Source organism: Oenanthe melanoleuca, chromosome 2 (genome assembly GCF_029582105.1).
Source record: "Oenanthe melanoleuca isolate GR-GAL-2019-014 chromosome 2, OMel1.0, whole genome shotgun sequence".
Lineage (NCBI taxonomy): Eukaryota > Metazoa > Chordata > Aves > Passeriformes > Muscicapidae > Oenanthe > Oenanthe melanoleuca.
The window spans coordinates 13,283,616-13,299,805 of record NC_079335.1 but is presented as its reverse complement, the minus strand read 5'-3'; the positions used below and the strand labels follow the sequence as shown (position 1 = coordinate 13,299,805).

Genomic DNA, 16,190 nt, shown 5'->3' with positions numbered 1-16,190 from the left:
TTCTGCATCCTCTGTCGCCTGGAGACAAAGAGTTGACGTGAGCAGGGGACCAGGGTTTGAAAATAACCCCTGGGTGGCAGATAAGCGGCAATGTGGACAGCACGAGGGCAGTAACAGTTTTGAGGGGTGAAGGCCAGATCACCAGCTCCCTTTCTACTGCCCGCCCGCGCTGCATCTCCAAGGAGCAGTGCCAGGGCGCATCCCGCAGCACCTGAGCGGGCAGCAGCCGCATCTCCGCCCGCGCAGTCGGACCGGCGTCTCTCGAGCAGCGCGTCCCCGGCAGCCCCACGGGAGGACGCGGGACTTCGCACCCGCGGGAAGGAGCCGCGGGCGGGACTGCGCTGCTCCGGGGCTGGGCGGGCAGGGCAGGGCAGCGCCGGGCTCGCAGCCCCGGCGGGACCGGCCCCTTGCCGCGGGGGAGCGCCGAGCCTGCCGTGTGACAGCCGGGGGGGGCCGCTGCTGCCTCGGCGAGCCCGGCTGCGGCGCGGCGGCTGCAGCCATGTGTTTCTCCGCCTGCCAGTGACACAATAACACGGGAAGCGGCGGGAGGGCTCCGAGCCTGCCGAGGGGAGAAGTGACCTGAGGCGCTCAGGTGAGCCGGAGCGGCAGGAGAGGCTGTCGCTGCCCGGCACCCCGCGGAGAGCTGCGGCGCTGCCGGCGGGGCCAGCGCGGCCGGGGGCGGCGAGCCCCCGCTCCCCGCTCCCCGCGGCGATGGAGGAGGGCATGAGCAGCATGCAGCAGAAAGCGGCGGAGCTGGAGCACATGGCCGAGGTCCTGCTCACCGGCGAGCAGCTCCGGTAAGCGGTGCCTTCCTCAGCTTGGCCGGGTCAGCAGCGGCCCCGCTGGCGGCGAGAGGGGGAGGTTGGGGGGCGGAGGGCGAGGGTCCCCGCGGACTTGCTTTGCAGCGGAGCACCTGCCCTGCTTCCAGCGCGGCCCGGGCTCCGGCCCCGCTCTCAGCGGCCGCGGGGAGCGCGGGGCCGCGGCCGCGGAGCTGAAGCCGCGCACGGGGGCTCCTGCCGCGGCACCGCCGCTCCCTCCTGGAGCAGGGGAGAGGCTCTGCGTCACTGAAGGCGTCCAACGCTGCGGGAAACGGCGTCGTTAAGTATGAAAAACCCCAGAGAAACGTAAGAGATAGTCTCGGCACCCCACGGAGGGCAGGGCAGGGTCCCGCACAGCCCGGCCGGCACTGACCCCGCAGAGCTGCGCCGCACTCCAAGGGATTGTTTTTATTTTGCATCAGCTGGTCCCAGCAGATGGAAGGGGATCCCTACTGTCAGTGCCAGCAGCAATTAACAGTGCTGTGTGACTGGAGTTGTGAGCAGCACAGGAGCCTTGAAAAAATGCCTGACTCAGTTAATTTTTAATTTCTCTGGTGTATGCTGGCAATGTGTGCCGGCTGTACCTATACAGTACAGAGGAGAAAAAAAAGTAATTTTAATAGTTTCGGTTTGGTAATGGACCATCTTGTGATCCAGGAAGAAAAATCCCATTATGATGTGTTATGTGAGTAACTAGAAGGGGATGGTAAAAATATTTCCCCAGTAGTTTTTCTTGGATTTTTAAAAACTTTTTTCTCAGATGCCAGACAAACACTGAAGAGTGATAGAAATGTTCCCTGCTGGCAGATGCCATCATTGATGCTAGTAAAGACACTGTAACTCTTTGCATCCACAAAATAAGGAGGAGTGCTGCTTTGTGATGCACACCAGTGATACTCCTGTTTGGCAAGTAAATGTTATTTTGGTGATCTGTCTCCAGTACACACCAGTGCCTCCTCCAAGCTTGAGATTCTGCTTCAAAGTAGCCTGAAGTGACACTTAGGGTAACAGCGCACTGGCACAGGTCCTGCATGGTGGATTTGGTGCAGAGTTGAGCATCCAAGTGTCAGATAAGAATCCTGCTATTCCTAATTTATGTTACTAGAAGTTGAAGATTTCAGGCTAATACAAAATTTCTTTAAGGAGTGCATTAATCTTTTTATATACCTCATAGTCAAATGTAAAAGCAAAAGCTTTGCAATCTTTCTCTAAGGAGAAACTGAGGAAATGTTATCAAATCAGGCTCCTAAAATCAGCTCATCAGTGTTGCTATCAATGACAAATGACATTTGTAATTTTATTTGTTAAGGTATTGAAACACAGTGGTCTTTTTGGGCAAGGTGATCTGCGTATACAAAATAATTATTTGCCATCCTGTGAAGTTACCTGTGGACAACCCTTCATGAATCTGTAAGAAGTGGTGTACATCTGCTTGGACTGGGAGTTCATGAACTAGTTAGTGTGCATGATGTCTGGCTACTGCTGAACAGGGAGATCACTGTTCTTCTGGCCCTTTTCCTCTACCCAGCAGTGTAGTCCCACCTCCTCTTTGTGCCTTCTCATGTAACTTCTTGGACTTCTTGAAAACAGATCCAATGTGATGATTTGGTGGGGTAGGTTAATTTTCTGATCTGCTGACTTCCAGAAGCCACAGAAGACAGGTGTTGGGAATGTGGAGCCAGGAGGAAGAAGTGGATGCGGTAGAGAAGACACAAAATTTCCATTTCAATAGCAGTGAGCTGTTGAGTCAGCTGGAACCCTACTGTTGTCTACTTCCCCCCAGTTTTTTATTAATTTCGTTTTATTTCTCTGTTGGGATACTCTGTGCAAAGGATTTGTATTCTTCAGTTTTCCAGGCAGTAAAAGCCACAAATAAGTGATAGAAGACTGGCGGGCAGACAAGTTTTAGCCAACCCTGCATTTAAAGTTTCCCTTTTCCGGTCCAAGATAAGCGTATAATTGTTAATGTGAAATGAAAATGTGGAGTGCTTTTGGGATCAAAGACAGTTTCTATCAGCAGCCTTTGGGGCAGGCAAACAGATGACAGAAAACCGGCACACACATGCACTCAAGGCAACATACTATACTCTATTCTTAGATGCTTACAACTGCAAGATTCCCCAGTGGGATTGATGCAGCCAGACAGGTGATTATGTGTGTATTTGGGTGAAAGTGCATGCAAGATGAGCACATAACTTATGAGTAAAAAGTGTAAAATGAAACTGTGAGCATGGTGTTACTTACACAAACCCAACCAAATGGAGGTATTTAAAGCACTCTTGTACTAGACCAAACAGCACGTGTGTCTAAACTCAAATACTTACCAGAGCTGCTTGATTTAAATTCCTTGCAAAGTTCCTAGTGCCTGTCTCTCTGCAGCCTCATGCATTGCCTCATAGCTCTCATTTCCATGGGCTGTTGTCCTTCTCTGACAGGATCTGATACAGTGAGGGTTAAAGTTGTCTGGGCTGCATCCTGGCAAGCCTGGCTTTGCACACTGGCAGTGCCTGTGGTGGGAATGGAAGCCCTGTGCTCTCTTCCACTCCCTAGACAAATGCACAGTGACTGGGGGAGGGAGAGGAGTAGGACAAAGTGTTTTTCCCTTCTCCTTGTTCCCATCTCTTGGTTGCTTGTGATGTGTGTTTTGCCTTTGCAAGGTCAGGAGCCTCTGCCCTGATGTGTGTAATGTCAGATGGCACCCAGGAGCTTGGCTACTGGCACATGCTGTGGTGTAAATACTGGCCCATGGGTGGGGTGATTTATGGAAAAAGAAATGAGATCTTGAGCTTATGTTAGATAACATGGTAAGTTTTTACATCCAGTGCTGTCCTTTGCATCTATACCCAGTAGCTGTCTGAGCAAATGCCTCTTACTTTTGGTTAATAGAACGTATTTTTTAAGGTGAGGTCTTAGAAGTTTGGCTCTTGGCAAGCCTTTAAATTATTAAGCTGACAGCTGTGAAGGAAAGCTGAAGATTTCAGCAGTGTGACACATCACAACAGAGCCTTTGGCAGCTTCTGTTGCCGTGCAAGAGATTAGCAAGAGCAAGGTGAAAGCTGGGATGGGCATGATCCAGCTGTGAGCTTTGGCACTGATGTCCTGCAGGGACAAACTGTGAAGCTCTGGCTGCCTGACAGCTCCAGCCACCCAAAATCTCAGCTCTTCCTTTGTTCTGCTGCAGAGACCCTGTAGCTGTTCAGTGGTGGGTGCTCTCTCCTGAGGAGATTGCAACGGCACTGCCCTTAAAATGTTTGAGAGGATCACGGCGCCTTCAGGTTCCTCAGGACTGGGAGAGCCCTTCCCTCCCTGCTGCATCCCTGCCTGCAGATCCATGCCTGGTGCAGTCCTGGGGAAGTGAATGTCCCTGAGCTTCCTTGGCCTTGCTGGCAGTGCCTGAAGGAAGGTGTCACATCAGTAGTCCTTGTTAGAAGCTTAATAACAGCACTGCTGAAGCTGGTCAGATTCCAAGCTCATTTCTCTCACAGCTGAGGGCAACAGGTTGTGCCCATTTCAGCACTGTTTGGCAGAAGGATTAAAGTATTATGTCTGGGTTTGAGCACTGACTTGGATAGAGCTGCTCTTGCCCTCTGGTGACCAAAAGCAGTTTCAATGGGCATGTTTTGATACAGATGCTGGTTGCCTGTCTTACAAGGTAGGGGTGTCTGAAATCTCCTCATCTACTAATTGTTTCTTGATGCCAGATTGTCATCACAATCTTGTATATCTCCCAAGAGTCCCTCATTTTTTGCAGAAAATGTGCTTAGTAATTCAGGAATCCTCAGGCTTCAGTCGACCAAGCAGCAATATTTAAATATCTATTGCTGTTTTTTAATAGGATGTGCAGTTCTGTAGTAGGTGTAACTTGAATGACTTTTAATGTCTCTGCAGATTTTTGGGTCCCTCTTTATCACCAGCTTTCACAAGAAGCTACATCTTTCCCTATTCACACTTCTGTTAAATAGTTGGGTAAATAAATATGTTTTATTTATACACACTTCTCTAGATGAGGCAGTGATTTTGATAGAATAGTTTTTATAATGAGCATCATCTTTCTTTTTGCTTAGAGGAATATGAAGGATGTTTCTTAGAGATTTTTCTTTCTTTTGGAAGAGACAAAAGATTCAACAGGAATTTATTTCCCTCTGTGTCAGAGCTGGTGTATGAGTTTTGTTTTACCTTTGTTTTAATGGTTTTACATGGTGAACAGCTACATGTTTTGAAGCTGTAGGAAAAAAAACAGTTTCACTTGTCTTTCAAAGGTTTCACTTCAGGAACCTTGTCACTTTCAGAAGCCATGTTAGAGTGCATAACTTTCAGAGTCATTAACTGGTGAAGGATGGCAGCACCTACAAGTCTATAAATTTTTTCTTATTCTTAGCAATAAACAGTCACCGTTTTTTTCATGGTGATGGGATTGAAAAGTTCATTAGCACACTAAGGTGCAGAAAGCCCATAGCACATAAAAGTGACAGTTTCTAGAGCAATATCAAAAGACCCTTAGTGTTAATATATTATTATGATACAGGATTATATGAATTGTGTAGTTACAGAATTTATTAAATGCGATCACTGTGTTTGAAAATGTGTCGAGACTCTGGTGTAAGCTTAGACTCTAAAAGGATTTAAGATATATGATTGTCTTATGGTCAAGTCACATCCCTAGATGTTAAACAATCTTCTATGCTATTTGAAGAACTGACAGAATTTCTTAAAATGAGATTTTGTAATCTGCCTAAGACAATTCAATTTTGTACGTCCACCTCAGGGAATGATTGTTTTTCTACCTCCTGAACATTCTTCTTGCAACTCACTTAGTTCTTCACAGTGGTTGCATTTCCCAAGAGCTACTGATTGAGTTCAAAACTAACCCTGAAAAAAGTAGTTTTCAATTGTCTCACTTGAGAAGACCCTCGTATGCTCACTTCTTCAGAGAGGATAGAACACAGAGATTATATCATCAGATCTCCATGGAACAGATTCCTCCAGAACTCTCTGAACAAATAATTTCATTTCCATCAATTTGTTTTCCAAAATCAAACAACCAGAAAATTGTCAGGTTTTTTTCTGTGAGGTTTCACCAGAGTGATACTCTGAAAGAAAACATGTCAGAGTGAAGGCTGGTAAAGCTGCAAAATGAAGTATTCTGAAATCAAGTTTCCCATTAACTCTACCCTATCACAATTTCAATTACATATTTTTATTACTATAAATTATTTATTTTTTTAAGAAATGTTTTTCAAATTTATGTGTTCATTTTTCTCGAATCTTTGATTCTTGATGCACTCCTTCATGTTTCAGTTTTTCCTATTGGTACTAATTCTAATAACAAGCCCCATCTGTATATATATATACATATATACATATATATATATATATATATATATATATATATATGTGTGTGTGTGTGTGTGAGATGCCTGGGCCAGGATTTTCACTTTCTCATGTCCCTCAGTAAAATTTGGGCTATTCCACATTTCTGGAAATGAAGATGTAAAGCTTTGTTTCCTTATTTCTTTCCTTTTAGCTATGTCTTTTAATAATTCAGCAGCTTTCCTCAAGCTCAGCTCAGAGATCAAATAGTTAACAATATATGTGCAAATAGTGATTGTTCTTAGTACAGAAGAAAGCAAATGTTCATAAGAAGGCAAATGTACTTAAGAAGGCAAATGTTGTATGAGTAGTTTGTGCTGTATATTTTATGTATTCCATTCCAGATGGAGTCAATCATTAACTTTAGTCTCAGGTTAGCAGAGATTGGCAGGCCTGTTTATGTGTATAGCATGTGCAAGAATATTTTTTATTTATTTTATGTTAGAGGAGCTGCCTGTGAAAAAATGAAAGAAACTTGTTTCAAAGTTGATGATAATGCAGGGAAGGCATAATGAACGTGCCAAAATCAGTCTAGGTTTGCATTTATTACATAATCCCTGCTTCTGTGGGAGCAGTGGCCATAGGCTGGCACCATGACAGAGAAGTCCTGCTATCACTTGTCATTATAATTTACCATTTGTGTAGCAGTAGTGCCTAGGAATTTGAGCTGTTTATCAGGTCCCAGCAGGGGTAACTGCTGTATGCTCTGAAGAAAAATAAAGCCCTTGCAACACAAATCTTGGTAGCAGTGTCTTATATCAGTGGTGGGTTCTGGATGGTGAGGGATGGTCTGTGTGCAGCCACCAAGGTGGGATTCTGTCAGGAATGGGATTTCTGGTTTGGGAGGTCAGACCCTGAGCCCAAGAGTGGCATCCTGAAAGCACAGAGAAAAATAACTCCCAGGTGTGGAGATGCAGAGAGGATACAGTGTGTACTGAAATGGGTAGGGAGCTCTGGGTGCCCTCTTTGGGAAAGGATCTGCTCTTGTAGCCCCTCAGAGTTACATCAGTAAAGTAAGAGATGGGACTGGAGCCAGGAGGGAGGTTAGCCAGCCTTTACTGTTGGGTAGATGGAAAAGGAGGAGGGAGGAATCAGTGTGTCTCATTTTAATTAAGGTGTCTGTAGATTCCAGTACTTTTTGAAGTGTAAAACTCACAGAATTTCAGTGCTTTCTGTGATGTAGAACTTAAGAAAATTAAGGATATTGTCACAGCAGCAAATGTCAGCCTCTCTGCAGTCAGCTAAGTTCCTGACATAGACTTCTTGGCCCCCATCATGAAGTGTCCAGGTACTGGAAGCCAGCTTGTTGGTAGCTCTGGACTTGGGGTCTTCTCTCATAAACAGGCATTGCCTTCTGAGGCTCAGGGCCCTTCTAACTCTCTAGCTACTTATTTTTATGTTCATAACCCTGGTATGGTTATTCTGTTAGTTATCTTGCTTCTACCATCCTGGCATAGCAGATGTGTAAATCCCTTTGCTAACTCAAAGATACTTATTTTTTCCCGTGTTCAAGGCCAGTCATCTCCTCAGAATAAATTTAAGTGGAAAGAGGTTAAACTGTTGAAAAACTGGCAAAGGGGTTCAAAGACTGGGAAAAAAGCAAGACCTAATCAGGTTTGGTTTGTTTATCTGGTCGTGGAAGAAGAACTGTGTTGAAGCTCTGAAGGTTAATAAAGACAGAGAGTGTAAAGCTTGAAGTCTCAGCAGAACCTCTGGCATTTGTTGAGGGAAGGATGTATTTCATGTGTTGATTGTGGGCTGTTGGTTTTGTTCTTAAGCAAGACCAGGACATACAAACCATATGTTTTAAACCATTTTAATATATAAGCCACTGGAATTAAATAGGTGTTCTTGCCTTCCAGTTCCCTCCTCTGTGTCCTCCTTTGGACTGGATAAAGCATCTCTGGACCATCACCATATGGTGACCTGCCCTGGGGAAGTGATAAGCAGAGGTTTTGGAAGGCTGGTATTTCAGTTGGGTCAGTTTTACAAACCAATTTACCACATGACCACAAAAAAGCTTTCTCTGAAGAAGTACAGGGGGAGAAATGGGGGCTGGCTTCCCCCATGTCACTGAAATACATACGGTTTGAGGCTGTGGTTTACTGATAGAGCAGACCTAACTGCAGCCTGCTGCTGCCCCACTCTTATCACTTCCCTTGCACTTGACCCTGGTGTTTGTCTGGGATCAGAAGTGCAGGGAACTGAAGCAGCTGAAGCCAAATAAGAAACATTTAACTTTCTAAAGAAGTTCAGCGTGAAGTCAGACCAGTGCCAACACTGGGGTGAAGGAGACAGCAGAAACACATGGTCAAGTACAGGGAGAGGGAATGGTGGCAGCAGCCACTGCTGGGTTTGCTTCACCACCCCCTCAGGGCTTAATTTTCTGGATTCCCACTAAAAAATGTCAGACTCAGTAGAAGACAGATTGTAAAAATGGCGTTGAGTTTAAAATGCACAATGCACATGCTGTTACTGAGCAGGAACAGAGACTAAGTTTGACAATGTTTTTTTTTTTCTTTTAAGGCTTTTACCTTTACCTTACACTCTTGTTACAGTATTGTGCATGAATGGACATTCAAATACTGGCATTTCATGTGTTTTGAAATTTGTACTGTGCGATTTGCATGACCAGCTTATCACCACTGTGACAGCACTGCTTCAGAATGCAACTCTGACCTTAATTATCAGCCTTTTACAGGTTTTATATTTCATGTCTTAGCAGTGCCTCAATCTAGTAAATGCCTCAATCTAGCAAATGCATTCAGATCTCCAAGGTGCAGTTACCAATAATTAAAAAATGTTCCTAAACTTGCTAATTCAGAGTGAATATAGAAGCATGTTGTCACATCAAGGCTGTAATTCTCAATTTCCTTGCAGTTGTGTGGTTGGGTACATGGGCTACCACAAGGATTTGCAGGCAGGTGAGAGTTTTCTGGTTTTTGTGAGGAGCCAGGGGCAGGTCATGCTGTGGGTTTTCTGTGACTATTGGTCCATGTGTCTGCAGAAAGGAGCAGCCCAGTTCCCTTGGACTGGGGCTTCTGCTGCATGGCTGGTGCACTGCATTGGTGTGTCTGAGCCCATGGTGAACAGTCTGGGGGGCTCAGCCAGGGTATCATGGTGTAAACTAGTGCTGATGATGGTGTAAGGGGTAAGATCAGTGGCCTGAGGTCAGGGGATGGGGACCCCACAGTGAGAATGGCTTCTTGAAGTTGAAAGTGCAGCTCTGCCAGTCCAGGAGCCCCTTCCCACCCCTGTTCTTGCCCTGCTTGACCCTTGTTTACATGGCAGGTTTTTGGTAGAGGTCACAGCAATGCTAGACAGGATTTGGGTGACTCCATCCAAATGAGTCTGTGGCTGTTTGGGTGAGGGTGCCTCCTCTATTAAGGCAGCAAGCACAGAGATGATCACTTGAAGGTAAAAAATCAAATGACAAACTGTTACTAAATGGTTGATCAGAGCAGAAGCCGATGCACCTAAGAGATGGTGACAGTAAAGATGGGAGCTTGAAAGTCAAGTGTGAATACTGTGTTTGGTGTGACAGCAGAGGAGAAGGCAGCGGGAGGAATCTGGGAGACGGACACTGTTGTTCTTCTCAAGAGCTGTTCTTCTCAAGCAACTGTATTTGCAAGCTGTAATACTAGATAAGATTCAAACAAGATCATGTTTGTTGAGGACAGTGCATAGAAGACTTGAGGTGGAAAATAATAGGGAAGGAGAACTTGAAACAGAGCTTAAACTTTCTGGGGAAGTAGTATGGCTGTCCTGAAAGGACATGCCCTGCATAAGGAATCTGCAGAGACCAAAGTTCTTCTGCTGATGCAGCACTATCATATTTATTCTATACTAATCTTATATCTGTACCTGGTTTGGGAAGTTTCTCCCACCCTCAGTAACACAATGGCCATCCAGCACAGTAGCCTTTTACTTTGTGTTAAGGAGGTTTGTGTGGATTTTCTGCCTTGCTTCTCACACTAAGTACTGTTGGGTGTTTTTCTCTTAGTGTTCAGCTGAACCACTGTACAACCCACTGTGTCTACACCACTCACCTGTGTTTCAGGCCAAATGGGTTTATTGGCAGTTAAAAATAAGTGTTTGTATGTCATGTCTGTTGCTCTTGGTGTTGTGACTTGTGTCTTCAAGGCATTGCAGCTGCTTAAAGCAGGCCTGCCTGTCCCGTTGTGTTTTTACAAGTCTTGGCCCTGATTGAAGAAGCAAAGCAAATGCAAGACATAATTACAACATGGTTAGCAAAACCAATGATTTTTAATTTAATTCCAGTGAGTATTGCAAAATATTCACAGGAAGCTGAATTTTTCAGGGCTTATCTGAGGAATCAGTACAACATTTATGCTCATCCTCTTTGGAAGGAGAATCTGACAACACACAGCCAACATATCACTCAAAGTTAGGATTGCAAATAATGGAAATGACTTCTGGAAAGGTATTAGCTAGGCATTATTTATAGTGCTGATTGTCAGCAGTGGAACAATTTCCTTTCATTTTTTTCTGAAAAGATCCTTGCCATGATAATCATACATCCTTTTCTGCGGTAGCATATAATTGTATAGCTTAGAAATTAGGGCGGGATGATAGAAAGCTGTTAATTGTTTCCTGATGCTCAGGATGTAATTAATTTACACTTTCCTCTAGTTGAAGTTGATTTATTTTTACTAAGATGTAGAAAAAGTAACTCTTAGCTTAAACTGCTATTTTGCTGGTTGTTCAGTGCAGACAGAGGGAGGTTGTCACAGGAAGAAGCTCAAAGTAGCGTTATCATGTGTAAATCCCAAAAGAGATTGTACAGATACCTTTTAGAGAGTGTCTAGTAGCTTAAAGACTTGCTTTGGACAATTATTTTCAAAACTCATAGCATGTTGGACAAACTCAGACCTTTCAAGTCTTTTGGGAAATGGTTAGAAATAGTGAGATTAAATGAGGTTAATAAGTAGATCTCTGTGACAAGAAAAATGAGTCTATAATAGGAGCCATTGGTATCATGTTGCTACATATTTAATTAGACAAGGGAAGAAGATGGGTTCTTAAAAGTACACTGAACAGAACAAATAAAGCAAAGTTTATTAAAATATTTATTTTAATAAGCTTTATTTATCTTTAATTTATGCAAAATTGTGCAACCCTAAAATAGACTGCAACAAGTTTTCTTCCTACAAGACTGAAGGCCCAAGGAGGGCTGGCTCTCAGGTTGGGGTTGGGCCAGGCCATATGCAGGAGGTGCTGAGGGCTGGGTCTGCTCAGCCTAGAGAAGAAAAGGCCTGGGGAATTCTTCTGGTTGCAACTTCTAAAATGAGATGATGTAGGGAAGGTGGAAGAGAATTTCCCAAGGTGCACAGGGATGGTACAAAAGGCAGTAGTCAAAATTTGCAAGGGACTTTCTAATCAGATATTTAGAAAAAATGATTCTCTGTGAGGGTAAGTAAAAAACTGGAATAGGAGTCCAGAGAAGCTCTGAAATATTAAAATCTTGCCTGGACATGACCCCAGGCAACTTGTACTAACTGGTTATACTTTCACCATAGGTTGGACCAAGTGACCTCCAGAGATCCCTTCTAGCTGAATATTTTATGAAGGCATAGTGTGTTGTCTTCTTTAAGCTGTGGTGGCTGATATTATCAGCTTTTTGTTATTGGCTGTTAACCAGAGATGATTATCCACTCTCTGCACTGGTGGGAGGGCTTCTGAGAATGCCTCCTAACCTACTTCAGTGCCAAATCAGCTGGGTTAGTTTGTACCACTGCTCTCACATTGCCCAGCTTTTCAAGCAAATTTAAGGATGAGAAACATATCCATTCCCAAATAAATCCCAAGAACTTTTGAAATCTCTGTTTCAACTGAGATTTTTAGGAAGATGTGAAGGTGACAGCCTGACTCCCTTGACCTCAATGTCTTAAGTTAGGCTAGGATTTTACCTCAGATCACACGAGATTCATCAAATGCCAACATCACAACTCATCCCACCACCAAGATTTCTTTCCAAGATGTTTGTGATCTGTATATTTATGTCTCAAGAGCTTGGGGTGCAGAAACCAAAGCACACATATTTGGGGCATGCTGGTTTTATAGGAATCTTTGAAGAGTGAGAATAGGGAAAGGCTGGAGACAGTGTAATGTGTGCTGTGAGGCCAGGTCAGGGTGCCAGCAATGCTGCTGGCTGTGCTGTGATGGCATTGCAGGAGGAACAGACATCTCAGGGCCAGCTACCTGCTCCTCTTCCTTGCTGCCTGCAGGACTCTCTCAGATCCCCTCACTGTGCACAAAGGAGGGACCAGTTTGGGAATTCATGTGTGTGCACAGGTTCCTGTGCATAGTCCTGCAGCTCCAACTTTGTTCTGTGGAAAGAGGATTTGCATTCACATATTGAGGGAGGAAGGTATTTGAACTATTACAATTGTCTTCCCTTGGAGGGACACATCTCATCCTCTAGTCTGTCCTGCAATCAAAGAGATGATTATATCAAGCATGTGCCCAACCACTATCCCACCTATTTTAAAAATAATAATATCTCTTTCAACACACACAACAATGGGATTTTTTCTTTCTCTGTGTGTGCTTTATCACAATGTTGCAAGGCCTAGATCCTTTAAAAAATATTTCCTCATGGGGAAAAATCCAATCTCTAGTTTTCTATAAAGTGGTGGTTTTTCCAAGTACTGTGCTTTGGGCCTACTGCAATGAATCAGCCACTGGTGTTTGAAAGATAATTGCTTGCATTCACTTTGTTGGGCTACAGAGGGGGTAGAGCTGCTCCAAACTAATGTATTAATAATTTCATATTACTTTTTTGGTTGAATCTGTAAATCAACACCAGCTGAAACAGTGTTTCCTACGTAATTTCACATGAAATATGTTTGTACCCTGTGTTGCTTGCTTTTCTGATGAATATGGAACATCTGAGTTTAGATGTGGCCAGTAACAACAATACTCTTGGGAAAGATCGTACAGGGCCAAAGGAGGAAGAAAGAAAGGATTGCAAAAACTGTTCAGGAGAAGCACAATAACAATGGAAAGAAGAATTTATTTAAACATATATAGTGGCTAAGGAAAAGTTCCAGTGGAGTGGAAATTGTGAAATTTTGCTTACAGGCTGAAAATTACAGCACATCTTTTTATGTGAAATATCAGTATTCCCTCTCAGAAAATGAAAAACCTGTAGGAAAAGGCACAGAAAGGCATTGGCCACTTGTTCAATGGTTTCATGTCTTCAGTGGCCACAAACCTTTTGCAATTTCAGCAGTTTGTATCTGCACAGCCTAGTTACATATGGACTGAAATGTTGTATATCTTTATCTGCAGTCTGGACAAGGGGATCAAGGGCACCCTCAGCAGCTTTGCAGGTGAGACCAAGTTGTGTGGGAGTGTTGATCTGCTGGAGGGCAGGAGGGCCTTACAGAGGTACTTGGACAGGATGGATCAGTGGGCAGAGGCCAATTTTATGAGATTGAACAAGGCCAAGTGTCAGGTCCTGCATTCTGTTCACAGCCCCATACAGTGCTGCAGTTGGAGTTGGTGGCTGGAAAGGTGCTTGTTGGAAAAGGAGCTGGGGGTGCTGGTGACAGTGACTGAACATGAACCAGCTGTGCCCAGGTGGCCAAGAAGGCCAATGGCATCCTGGCCTGGATCAGGAACATCGTGGCCAGCAGGACCAGGGCAGGGATTGTCTCCTGTACTCAGCACTGGTGAGGCCACACCTCAAATCCTGTGTCCAGTTCTGGCCTCTTCACTACAAGAAGGACACTGAGGGGCTGGAGCGTGTCCAGAGAAGGGGAATGGAGTCTGGGGAAGGGTCTGGAGCACAAGTCTGATGAGGAGCAGCTGAGGGAGCTGGGGGTGTTTAGCCTGGAGAAAAGGAAGCTCAGGGGACATCTCGTCACCCTCTACAACTCCCTGAAAGGAGGCTGGAGCCAGGTGGGGTTGGTGTCTTCTCCCAGGTAACAAGGGACAGGACAAGAAGTAATGGCCTCAAGTTGAACCAGAGGAGGTTTAGATTGGACATTATGAAAAATTTCACTGAAGTGGTTGTCAAGCACTTTAACAGGCTGCCCAGGGAAGTGGTTGAGTCACCATCCCTGGAGATATTTAAAAGATAGGGCGCTTAGGGACCTGGTTTAGTGCTGGGATTGCCAGGTTTAAGAGTTGGACTCCATAATCTTAAAAGCATTTTCTAACATAAACATTTATATGATTCTGTAACTCTCACATTCAACTCGTTTTGGTTTCATTTAAATTAAGACCTACTGAACACTGCACTGTGCTTTGATAGCCAGCATGAATAAGGGACTAAACCTTGGCACACTTCTAGCCACCCTTCATGTGCCTGTAGCTGCAACAGGAGTGCCTGTGGTCTGTCTGCCCAGCTGTGCTTCTTCAAACCATCTGAGGAGCAGCCATAGCCAAGCTCCTACAGATCTTCCTTTCCTCACGACAGGTGATGTCAGGGCTGACCTTGAGGTGATGAACTGGATTAACACAGTGTTGGGCCATTTTATGATGATAGGTGAGTATCTGAGTTTGTGTAAAGGCACAGTGCAGCCCTGAACCACTTAGCTCCTCTTGTCCTGTTGCCCATCTAAAGTCTGTCTCTAGCAGTCTGTGCAACATGTAGTTTGGATTTGAGTTGAGGACCAAGACAAAGTTTGGAGTGTGCTGTAAACATAACCATGTTGTTATAATCTAAATCCAGCAGCATTCTATAGAGGCTGATGAGTATGTAAAGCTGATGCTGTTACTTGGTAGGTAGGGTCAGGGTGCATGGTCTGAGTTATTAAAGGAGTAAGAAGTCACATTTTGAATTTATTGTCTGCACATAAATATCTGTTCACTGAGCTTTCTGCATGTGTGGAGAGAGAATATTGTGTGCAAGGAGAAATGGAAACACATGGCCCAGCAGTGGGAGCAAGCTCTTCAGCAGAGCAGCAGAATTTCTCTGGACTCCTTATGGATTTATTTGTTACTTTAAAGGAAAACTTCCATTTAATCTTGAGAGGAAGAATATTTCTGTAATATTAATGTTTTCAAATCTTATGTACTTGTGAGCTTTTGACAAGGCCTAATCAAACAAGACAAGATCTATGATAGCATCCTGACAGAAGGAACTATTCATAAAGAGTGGTTGTGCCACAGCTGTGTTCATATCATAATATATGAGATGTAGAAAAATGCTGAGCTAATCAAACACAACCATCCTTTTTTACAAAAGGAAAATATTTTAAATAGATTCAGAATTTAACTATGATTTTTAATAATAGATTTTCCCTTATGATGAAGTTCTTCATTAGCCTACCAGAATTTAGGCAGTGAGCAACTTCATCCCATTAAATAATCCCCTTAAATTCACATACCATAATTCTTGCTGTTATATGTTTGCATGACCTAGATAAAGAGAGATATTTCAAGCAGATAGAATGGTGTTTTGCCATTAAGACATTTGTGTCAGAGAGCAGTCCTTTCTGTGTTTAAAAAATAAATGCAGTAGTGTTGTGTTGCAAAATTGTTGAGTAAAATCATTGTTACCATTGGCGTGCATTCATTTGGAACTCAGCCCCCTCAGTCTGGGGCAGTCAGTAGATTTCCAAGACACTTTTAATTTTTTCATCCGCACATGGTGGTTTATTTTTTTCTTCTTTTGGCAGTGAAACCTTACTGAATGTTAGAGGATTTTCTGTAAGAAGAAAATGTATAAATGAGCAGAATGTTCATTTGGATTATGCTGCTTTGTTGCCTCCAGCTGACTGGAAAGGTCATACTGGCTTATATTTTACTCTCAAAGACAAGATAACTTAAGGAAACTCTAAGAGGCTGTAACACCATTTGATTTAGACTTTTAACCTGTTTTGATTTATTCACTTTAATAATTACATACTTTATATTATTTCAATAGCTAAGAAGACCAAGGTGACTATGACTATATAAATAGGTTCTTTGCAGTAACTTCACAAGATCTCAAGAATCTTCACAAGGAGCTGGTGGTTCCTCCACACCTGG

At 43.9% G+C, this 16,190-nt stretch overlaps 1 protein-coding gene across 1 annotated transcript in view; it reads left to right on the top strand.

Annotated features, from left to right (window-relative positions):
* Positions 1–430: 430 nt before the first annotated feature.
* The window catches only part of DEPTOR (DEP domain containing MTOR interacting protein), a 75,506-nt gene continuing 59,746 nt past the window's right edge, over positions 431–16,190 (top strand). Inside the window, exon 1 of the mRNA XM_056485026.1 lies at positions 431–797. Within this exon, the coding sequence (XP_056341001.1) occupies positions 712–797 (86 nt within the window). The 5' untranslated portion in view covers positions 431–711. The remainder of the gene's footprint in view (positions 798–16,190) is intronic.